Source organism: Alnus glutinosa, chromosome 5, assembly GCF_958979055.1.
Source record: "Alnus glutinosa chromosome 5, dhAlnGlut1.1, whole genome shotgun sequence".
Classification (NCBI taxonomy): Eukaryota; Viridiplantae; Streptophyta; class Magnoliopsida; order Fagales; family Betulaceae; genus Alnus; species Alnus glutinosa.
The window spans coordinates 24146458-24157775 of record NC_084890.1 but is presented as its reverse complement, the minus strand read 5'-3'; the positions used below and the strand labels follow the sequence as shown (position 1 = coordinate 24157775).

The 11318-nt window shown below is 33.6% G+C and overlaps 1 protein-coding gene across 1 annotated transcript; it reads right to left on the bottom strand.

Moving 5' to 3' along the window:
• Positions 1–9051: 9051 nt before the first annotated feature.
• On the bottom strand, positions 9052–9642 carry LOC133869127 (uncharacterized). Its single transcript, XM_062306092.1, has 3 exons — positions 9481–9642; positions 9213–9371; positions 9052–9123 (listed from the first exon to the last, which is right to left on the bottom strand). Exons 1-3 carry the CDS (start codon positions 9640–9642, stop codon positions 9052–9054), a joined length of 393 nt encoding a protein of 130 aa, XP_062162076.1.
• Between the last annotated feature and the right edge of the window lie 1676 nt (positions 9643–11318).

Here is an 11318-nt window from a genome sequence, read left to right as displayed (position 1 = left end):
AGATGTTTTATATAGCTTTAAGAAATATCATGAATTGCAAAATTTCTGCGTAACCCGCATTATATATATATATATATATATATATATATATATTATTAAAATCGACACGTGTCTATATTTTATTGGCGTTGACGTGGCTACTGGCTCTTAACGGAATCTGTCAAAAAATTTAACGAAATTTGATTCCAGGAAGCGATTTGTAAATTAGGCCAACCACATGAATTTTTGAATTAATTTTGATATCACAGAGAACGATTTGTAATTTAAGTCAACTACAAAGACTAATGGTACAATTTTTTCATATATATATATATATATATATATATAAAGTAACATATGTCATCAGTTTATTGGTTACACTAACAAAATCTGTTAAATATTTTGAAGCAGGTCTGATTTTAGGTTTTTTCCTTTAATAAATGATTGAGTAATCTCCAATCCCTTAAAAAATGGAGGAGGAGGAGTAGAATTTAAACCCTGGATGCCTTGGTTGGTTGCGAAGTTCAATGTTAAAAGTCCGGTTGGCATCTTGAAACAAATGAAAATTACAGTGATCCATTTCGTGGAAAATATAAGTTTACAAGAATGTAATTACATTAATGCTATGTTTTTTTGGCGTAAAATATTTTTTAAAAAATATTTTTTATATTTTTCGGTGTTTGGTGCAACAGAAAATGATAATCAACTGAAATCATTTTTAATTTGACTGTAAAAACTTTTTTAATTTTTGGAAAACAATTTATAGTTTCAAAATCTGTAAATCGTTTTCTGGATTTAAACTCTTCATTCTTGCATGCACGTTTGGGGGAATTCGCTACCACTGGGAATTCGAGTTTGTTTGTAGCTTGAATTTACCGCCTAAGGTCCCCGAATTTCAGTATCCAATTGCTGAAATTCAGCATCCGCCGCCGGAATCCGGCTTGAAATTTGATGGCGTCTGGCCCCCATTGCCGGAATCCGACTGTATTGTGCCAAATTCTAGTCAATTTGGTCAGAATCTGGCAATTTGTGTAGGATTCCAATCACTTTCACGGGAATCCGGCTAACTCAGATTTCGACGAAACTAGCTAGTATGACCAAAATTTAACATTTTTCTCCGAAATTCGGCCGTACTTTGTCACATTCCGACAAAATTGGCCATAATCTGGCCATTGCTGCCGGATTTCGGTGATAGTCACCAGAATTCGACAACAGTAGCCAGAATCTGATGAAAGTACTGGTTGGAATCCTATATTTCGTGAAAAATATAGGTTTACAAGAATGTAATTACATTAATTTGCACCTACTAAAAGCAGTGCACCTGGAAAGTAATTACATTTGCATCTTGAAACAAATGAAAATTACATTTGCACCTACTAACTATACATTTCCTATAAAAAAAAGAAAGAAAAAGCACACTAAGATAACATCAATTTTTTTGGGAGTCATAGCAAATGCGTCAAGAAATAACTTTGTACCAATGAGAAATGTTATATACTTTTTGACGTAATATTTAAAATTACTATTAAATTTTGAATCTACTGGTAATTGTAAGTGCTGCATAGGGATTATGCACTTGAGACGTACATGTGAAAAATGGGGGTGTGTAGCATTTTTGTTGCAGCAATTGCCGTACGTAACATGTAGGAAATTAGAAATCATAGAGGTCACTAAATATATCCAGGGCCAAGGAATGCAACACGTTGAATCTAGCTATCGAAAAGGCCAAAGTTTTTTGAAATACCAAAGAACTGACTCATAAGTTTTTTTGTTCTTTCTTTTTGAGCTAAACTGACTCATAGCTAGCTGTTTTTTTTCTTCTTTTATCTTCTAATAAATTGCCAAAAAAGAGTAATACCACAATGAATAATCGTGTGTGAAATAGAAAATGAAGCCTTTAAGAAAGTGACATTTTTTAATAAAATTAATAAGAAAGATGTAATTAATCATATTAATTAATTAAGCTCCAAAGATCTTAGTGGCAATCAATTAATGATACTTTTTTAACCAAACTCTTTCATTGATATCATCTCCCTCTACCTTAAAAGCCACAAAGACATTTTTAAATGCGTTTCTTTCCCAATTTTAGTCTCTAGTATTAAATGTGGAAGTTGGAGTGAAGTAAGATGAAATTATTCCGACACTGTGTCACTCCTTGGCATTTCTTTGTGGATCAGGATCCCCTCAAATTCTTTGCCCGAATTTGATACAATTCGGGCAGGTTGTTGTGAGTGAGCATTTATGATATTCACCTGACCGGATAAGCAGTTGGGCAGCCCAACTTTTATTTGGTCAGGTGGGTCTCATAAATGCTCACTCACAACTACCTGCCCGAATTCAATCAAATTCGGGCAAAGAATTTGAGAGGATCTTAATTCTTTCTTTGTTTTATCTTTTACTAGGAAGAATTAATCTCTTGACCATATCAAATTTTATACCGTACAAGGAATTCTTCTGTGAATTGAGTGAAATATTTATACCGTATATTTTTTTTATTCAATATCCGCACATGCGGATGCGGTTTGCAAAAATCACTATATGCATATGTGGATAGAGGTTTTAGAACATGTGGACGTGGCTATTAACTACATTCACATACCCTTAATCTATATATATATATATATATAATTTACCAAAACGTTGTCGTTTTGGTCATGTTTAATATATACCAAAATGACGTCGTTTTGGATTAGGTATAAGTTATGCAATACGCTATCACTAGAGGTCGCCAAAATTCACCATCAGAGTTCGCTGTAATACACTATCACGGGCCGTCACAGTTTTTCATATGAGCCAAATACCGAAAAATGTTTTTAGCTAAAATTATTTTTTTTTAAAATGATTTTGTTTAATATTTTCCAAAAAAAAAAAAAAAAAGGATTATACGTTGAAGCAAATGGAACCTAGGAGAAAAAAGATAAAAGATAAAAGATTAAAAAAAAAAAAGAGCAACAAATAGATCGAACTTCAAGCACTTAGTGCCCCTTTCTTAAAAAGAACGAAAAAAAAAAAAAAAAAAAAAAAAACCCCTTTAGTGGCATTATATCACACTACAAAAATCACAACAATTGGACGCGTGTCTACAGTACCGATTACTGTAGACACGCGTCCAATTAGACACGTGTATCTTAATACATGTGTCTAATTATACCGTGTCCACATTTTGACACGCGTATTAAATACACGTGTCCAATTGGACATGCGTATTTAATACGCGTGTCAAAATGTTATTTTTTTCTAAATATAATTTTTTTAATTAAATAGAATTTCAACAATTAGACACGCGTATTTAATACGCGTGTCCAATTGGACACGTGTATTTAATACACGTGTCAAACTGTCATTTTTTTCCAAATATAAATTTTTTTTAATTAAATAGAATTTCAACAATTGGACACGCATATTTAATACACGTGTCCAATTGGACGCGTGTATTTAATACACGTGTCCAATTGGACACGTGTATTAAATACACGTGTCAAACTGTTATTTTTTTCCAAATATAATTTTTTTAAAATTAAATAGAATTTAAACAATTGGACACGCATATTTAATACGCGTGTCAAACTGTTATTTTTTTTCAAATATAATTTTTTTTTAATTAAATAGAATTTTAACAATTAGGGACGTGTATTTAAATACACATCCCAGATTGGGCACGTGTACTGAGTACACGTGCCCAAATGTTTGGTTTCTCCCGGTTATGTGTTTTTTCCCGCTTATATATATGTGTATATATATATATATAATTTTTAAAATTCAAATAATATAATAATATAATAATAGATTAAATATATATATATATATATATATATATATATACAGATCGGAAATGGGCATTTCCGATCTGAATTCTCTCTCTCTCTCTCTCTCTCTCTCTCTCTCTCTCTCTCTCTCTCTCTCTCTCTCTCTCTCTCCCTCTCCGTCACAGCCGCGCCGGCCAGCGTCCGGCCACCGCGCATCCGCCCTTCCCGCCGGTGAGCCGCCCTCTCTCCACCTCTCTCTGCTCGGTACAGTGTTCTCGGTCTCTCTCTCTCTACCTCTCTCTCTCTCCCTCTCTCTCTCTCTCTCTCTCCCTCTCCGTCACAACCGCGCCGGCCAGCGTCCGGCCACCGCCCTTCCGCCCTTCCCGCCGGTGAGCCGCCCTCTCTCCACCTCTCTCTGCTCGGTACAGTGTTCTCGGTCTCTCTCTCTCTACCTCTCTCTCTCTCTCTCTCTCTCTCTCTCTCTCTCTCCCTCTCCGTCACAGCCGCGCCGGCCAGCGTCCGGCCACTGCCCTTCCCGCCGGTGAGCCGCCCTCTCTCCACCTCTCTCTGCTCGGTACAGTGTTCTCGGTCTCTCTCTCTATCGCTCTCTTCCTCTCTATCTCTTTCTCTCTCTCTTCCTCTCTATCTCTTTCTCTCTCTCTCTCTACCTCTCTCTCTCTCTCTCTCTGTATCTCTCCCTATCTCTCTCTGCCTCTCTCTCAGTATCTCTATGTCTCTCTCTCTACTCTCTCTCCCTATCTCTCTCTGCCTCCCTCTCTCTCTCTGGATCTCTACGTCTCTCTCTCTAATAATGTACAGTTTGTTTTTTTTGTATTTTTGTGGTCGAAAATAATAAAATTTGGAAAAAAAAAAACAAAAATTTATTAACCCAAATAAATTTAAATAAACAATAACAAAATTAAATTGAAAAAAAATCCCAAATTTAAGTTTTAAAAATTTAATATGGATTTTTTTTTAAAAAAAAAAAACGTTTTGACACGTGTATTTAAATACACGTGTCAAACCGTTTTGACACGTGTATTTAAATACACGTGTCAAACCGTTTTGACACGTGTATTGAAGTATTTAAATACACGTGTCAAATTTGACACGTGTATTTCAATACACGTGTCAAAATGTGCAATTAGAGTCTTGCACGTCTGACACGCGTAAGACGCGTGTACAGTGCCATACACGTGTCAAAATGCACATGGCAATTTGACAAAATTTTTGTAGTGTCAACATAATGCTTGGCATTAATAATTTAATATCATAAACACATGACCTTTATGATATACATCACCGAACAGTAAAGTGAGGATGATATGGCCTGTTCTGTATACCGAATTATCTGCAGCATTAATATCAACATAACACTTCAACAAAGCATCCATCTTACCAATTAATTAGAGGATTACGTAAGTGTGTGAAGAACCCTAATTTTTAAATCCAACAAGACCGATTGAGTAACCAGTTTCTTAAACAAAAAAAAAAAAAAAAACATAATAATTACTATCCAATTAATGGCCATAGTCAGTATATATAATTGTTTATCTTTTCTTTTTCTTTTTTCTTTTACTTGGTAATTATATCATTTAACTCGATCTATTTTGCCAAGGAAATAACCACCAAAATTATGTACCTAGGAAATAACCATATATAACATAATAACAAAGTAGCATGAAAACTTTTTGCTTCTTGCATTGTCGTGAAAATTAAGCAAATGCTCCCAATTAGAAGTAGGAAAAAGAAAAGAAAAGAAAAAGCAAAAAAAGATGCCATTTCATTCATCTAATTATCCATCTTGAAATGGTTCATTTAATGCTTTTTTGCTTTCGTTTTTATCATTGATTAGTAAATTATGGTTGGTCTTTTTTGCTAAATTCAGGTTAATTTTTTGAGTGTACGTGAGATTGATTTGGTTGGCCAGCTATTTCCTAGTGGCAAATATGGATGCGTGAGTGATGAGTATATATATATATGAGGACTAATTTTCGTAAATGATCATTTTAATAGGTCCATTGGAAATTAATTAATATGGACATGCATGCATAAGTTTACCATATAAAATTAGTGTCCCTGATCTCCACATGCATGTTAAGTTGTATGTTTGGGTATTTAAAGGGTAGGTAGAAAATGAGTCGTTCCCTCTTACTTGTCTTGGCTGTGTGCATGAGTGAGGCATTAACATTTAGCAACTCAGCCTTGAACAAGTTCTGCGTTGATCACGTCATGAATGGGTTCAAGAATCAGACGCTGCAAACCCATTGTAAGTCCAAAGACGATGATCTTGGCCTCCAACACGACCCTGCGGTCAATGGAGAGTTCCAATGGATCTTGGCCTCCACAGTACTCTACTTTTGCAACATGTGGTGGCTGCAGCTGGACGGACATCGGGTACAACTAATTAACTCACATATCTTAATTTTATCCTTTCCTTTTTAATTCTAAGCAATTACAATTTATCCAGTACTTGAATATGGATTGTCCCGCCTTGTCCGTGACCACTCAAACGTCAATCGGCCATAAAGGAAACTTTTCACTATTGGATTTGGTAGCGATGATGCTCAATTCAATGCCCAATGATCCATTCGAGTATTTATGCAACTGCGGCCTGCAATTTTTCTAGTGTAAAATATTATTTTTTTAAAATAAAATAGTTTAAATTTTTATTATTTCTATATCATATGTGAAATCTATAATTAATAAAAAATCAAGAATTCATAATTGATGAAGAGGTACAAATTTAAACCATTAATTTAGAATTTACCGTTTGGTTAGAATAAATTATTTGTAAACATGTAATTGGTCCGTGCAATAGGCTCTTTAATTTATATATACATTACATAAACTCTGTGATGAGAATTTCTTTTAAAAGAATTTCACGTGAAAATTATAAGAAAAAAGAAAAAGAAAATCAAGATTTGTTGATATTAATTAGAACATTAATCTAATGTTCTGAAATAAATTGAATATTAAAATGCAGCTCAAATATTGTGTAAATTGGTCAATCACGACTTGATGCATATTTCTTAATTAGTCCAAGCATAATTTGTGGCTTTAACTTGAGATAAATAACTTGGAAACAGATAGAGCATTGAATTATGTGGTTTTAACTTGCATCATTAATTTACGTAGATGCCATAAACATATTTTGTTGGATCGGATCTGAGTATGAACCATAAATATTGTGTAAACATGTGACCTTGCCTCTCTCTGTGTATTGTAAATAGAATAGATTATGGCAGATTGGTGTTGATTTGTAATTAATGGTTGTTATTAGAGTACTATAGCTTGTTTGGTGTTCCTTTAATTTGTTTCTCGCATGTGGTTTCTTCAGTTTTGTTTTCTGCAGTAAGACATTAGACATGCATGTTGAGTGTGAGTAGAACTAGCCCTTCCAGCTATAATTTCCTGTCTTTCCTGGAGCGTTTGTATCCACTCAAGTACTAATGATATATATACATCACTCTCATCACCTCTATCTTCCAAAGTTTATGTGACGTGATCCTTCGGTGCATAAAAATCAGTTTTTTAGTTGGAAAAACAACGCCACATAGACTTTATGAAGATGGCGGTAAGGAGAGTATTGATGAATAGAATTACTCGGATCAATTTGTCTTCGTTGGGTTGCTGATAAGTAAAAATATGTTATAATATATTTTTACTTAATCTTGTAATTAATTCTAACATAATCTTAAATTATTTATTGCAGGCTCCTCAAATCATCTATTTTATTACTTTCTTTGTCCTTGTTACGAGAGTTTCAGGATCAACAAATCTTGAGGGCCCTTCAAGGTATCATGATGATGATGATAATAAATACTACTGGAAGATTGGTGTTATTTTTTGTGTCCTTGGGGGCATGGTATCCCTAATAGGCTTGGGACTACATTATTTATAGCTTTCTTACTTGCGTGGGGAGCCAAGGCGGATGATAGAAAGGTTACCATGTCTAGAATTTTTCTCTGGGCAGTGGGTGCCTTTGAAACCACTCATTGTAGAATATGTCAAACAGAGTTGGTGGAAGGGGACAACCTACGCATGCTGCCATGCGCACACATCTTCCATGCATAGTGCATGTCTCGTGGACATGGTAGCCATAGGGAGAAGGGCTGATTGTCCTGCCTGTCGCCGCACTTTTGGAACAATCACCCCAGCAGATCCAGAGGTGCCTTGGACTAGTTCGTTAGCACAACTAGGGTAGCTACTGTTGGGAAAAATCAGTGTCCCAAATGCTACGTTTGTAATAGAGTAAAGTTGTTTTTTCATAATTTTATTAATGAACTTTGGGCATATATAAAAAGTAGATGAGTCTTATCTAAACTATACAAATAACATTAATGGTAGTGTGGCACCTTATCTAACCAATATAATGAAAGAAAAAAAAATAGCCAATTGTCCACCATGTTCGCATAAAATATTGGTTAAGAACAAACAAATGATGTTCACATAAAATATCGATAATTAGAGAAAACTCATTATTATTAAAATGAGAAGTTATACTATAGTCTCAAGCACCTTTGATTCCACCAGGACCATCATAATAAACAACACGTCTCCAATATTCATCATAATATCCAAAATCAAGAATATTGTATTCACGTGGATTAGACGCATATACCTCTGTATCGATTGGATTGACAAAATGAAACTTTTCATTCTCATATGCAGCTGCAATTTGCCGACTATGAGCGACATATGCTGATGTCCTCAAGTGTGGATGAAGGCCAGTACCCATAGGGGGACTAGGCTGATCTAGTGGACTATAGACTTCTCCTCCCCAATCGGCTTGATTGCGCGCCAAACTCACTTAATTTGCCAAATAGTGTCGGGGGCCAAAAACCAATTACAGAATTGGAGTCCTCAAAGTGTAATGTCCAAACAAAATTTGTTGAATTTGGCCCGCCACGTATTTCCTACCACGTAATAGTAAGTCGAAATGAAACAAAATTTAGTGTAAACAAGTATATATAAAAGCATATATTCATAGCTAATGTTTTTTTTTTCCCCCCATGGATTTGTTGAGTAATTCAATGAACATCTAAATGCACATATTCCTCTTCATACCTTATTGATTCGCAATTTAATAGCAAATTGTTCTCCACCTACAACAGAAATCTCATTTATCGCCCAACCTAGAGGTATTTGAGAATTTATTTGCACATATCCAGGACAATGTTGATTGAAACACTGTGTTCTTCCATCAATCTGGTAGAATTAGTTCATGAAATAAAAGATTTTTCAATCAATAGAAAATATTAAATATAAATCCTTTGATTTCTTGCAAATAATTAAAAAAAAAAAAAAAAATACACAACACAATCTACAAAAACGTAACCACCGTGATGTGAGCAAATAGACGAGTCTGGTTGTCCATGAACAGTAAAGGATTTACCTAAAAATAAATTTGCTCAGTATGTTAGTCTGCTGGGATATAGAAAAATTCTTTAACAAAGGATATGATATCTTAAATTAGAAAATTACCGTGAAACCTGTTTTTATGATGTCAAAACCATTTGAAAATGTCATTCGGAATTCACTATACTGAGATCCAGTGACTCCTTTTGCATTAAATAAGCTAAAATATGATTCAATACCAACAAGCTTCCTATTGGGGTTAGTTTTTGTTCGAAGTATTGCATACTGCATGAGATAATCATATTGTTAAGTCACTTGCATCACTAATACTAGGGTAGATTCACTAACGAAGAAATAATACCTTTTTAACCAGCACAAAAAAAATTATACTTACATGATGTCCAGGTTCTTCATCTATAAGTGAAGAATATATTGTTGAAAGCATTTTTGCTCTTGCCAAGTCATCTTTATTGATTCTTATTATAGGAACTGTTCCATAAGGGCAACCTGCACCTTTTAGCCCATTATTTAATGGTAAATTCCTTTTGGCTCTCATTCCTTCTACAAATAACTTATGTTTCATCTGTAATGACACTCTTGAAAGGTTAGAACAATATTAATTGTACTAGTTAGCATTGAAAAAGAAAAAGTTTGCATTAACAATTCAACCTCAAATGTAGTATTCTTCCAAAAAGGATGATCAAAGCCAGGTTGTTTGTAGAAATCAATACAGTCGTATATATCTCCATCTCTTGTCTGCATATGTCAAATCAAATCAAAATTATGTGTGTTGCTTGGATCTCATAACAATTTAGTTTGTAAAAAAGTTTTGGAATTTTTATTGCTGAAATTTTCCTAGATGTGATTTGAAGTGCCTATTTTACCTTAGCTTTAGCCAATAAATTAAACAGTTACACACATTTTTCACCCTGTGGTTTGAGATGCTACCTCCGTCCAAAAACTAATGGTAGTCTATGTGTCTACTCTCAAGTGTTGACACGTGTCCTATGCATTAAAAAAATTAAAAAACTGAAAAATAAAAATAAAACTTCAAAAAAAAAAGTATTAAAAAAATTGTGGAAAAAAAAAAACAGAGATGAGGTTTTTCAGATTTTTCTCCTTATCCGTACTAATACAAACAGAGAAGGGGGGGGGGGGGGGGGGGGGGGGGGTGGAGGGGAGGGGGAAAGGGTTTACTAAATAGGGCGGTTTTTGGGCTTTTGGCACGTGATTCGGTTTTCGTCCACTTAGATAGCACAAAGTGACAAATGTGGCTAAAAAATAAGCAAGTGGTAGTTTGGGGGGCCGAACTGTAAGCATTGGTAGTTCAGATGGCCATTCGGAGAACGGGTGGTAGTTTAGGAGGCTTTTTTGTATTTAACCCTAAATGTAAAAGAAGTATGGGCTTGTTTGCAAGGGAGAGAGACTTCTTTCACTTTTTTCAAAAACAATAAATTTCAAAACATTTTAACTTTATATCACATCAATAATTTTTTATTATTATTTTAAAAAAATCACTACAATACAAATTTTTTTTACATTTCTATATAAATTATTTTTACTTTATATTACATCTATCACTTTTTACTACTACCCCTAATTCACACACAGGAATATGAGTTTTGTTGGTTTGAAATTTAGCTATCGAAAACATACAAAATTTTTACTTTATCTACACACTTTTCTATATGCATGCAAATATATTATTTGTTATACTCTCGATTTTTTTTTTTAATTATTATTTTTTTAAAGAATAAGGGCCGACATTACACATTTTTTAAAGTATTAGAACCCGTTCTACTGTTGATCGAATTAGGCAGTCATTAAGCTCCTAAATTAATTAATGAATATTAATTTTTTTAAAAAATTAATAATAAAATATTTAAATGCTTGATTACAGTCAATATTTTTTAATTAAGGCTCCTAATTATAATAATAAATAATTAAAAAATACATTAATATCATTTAATTTTCCTAAAGACTTAATATCCAACAATACTTTCTTGAAATAAGTGTTAAAAAAAAATGATAGTATTAAATAAGAGAATCAAATAATAAGAGATGTAAAAAAATCATTGCTCTCTTAGGAAGGATGGAGAGAATGAAAATAATAATAATAATATTCAATTGCGTTGTGAATAGAAATTTTTTGAAATTTGTGATTAGCATTGAACAGCCAAAATTCCAATAAGAATTCAAATGCCAATTGGATCATTTGCAAGAAACATGGAT

Coding starts and splice junctions, on each gene's coding strand:
- LOC133869127 (XM_062306092.1), bottom strand. CDS start 9,642: ATGAGAGCCAAAAGGAATTTACCATTAAATAATGGGCTAAAAGGTGCA. Junction 9,372..9,480: donor ATGAAGAACCTGGACATCAT/GTAAGTATAATT, acceptor TATCTCATGCAG/TATGCAATACTTCGAACAAA. Junction 9,124..9,212: donor TCATAAAAACAGGTTTCACG/GTAATTTTCTAA, acceptor ATTTATTTTTAG/GTAAATCCTTTACTGTTCAT.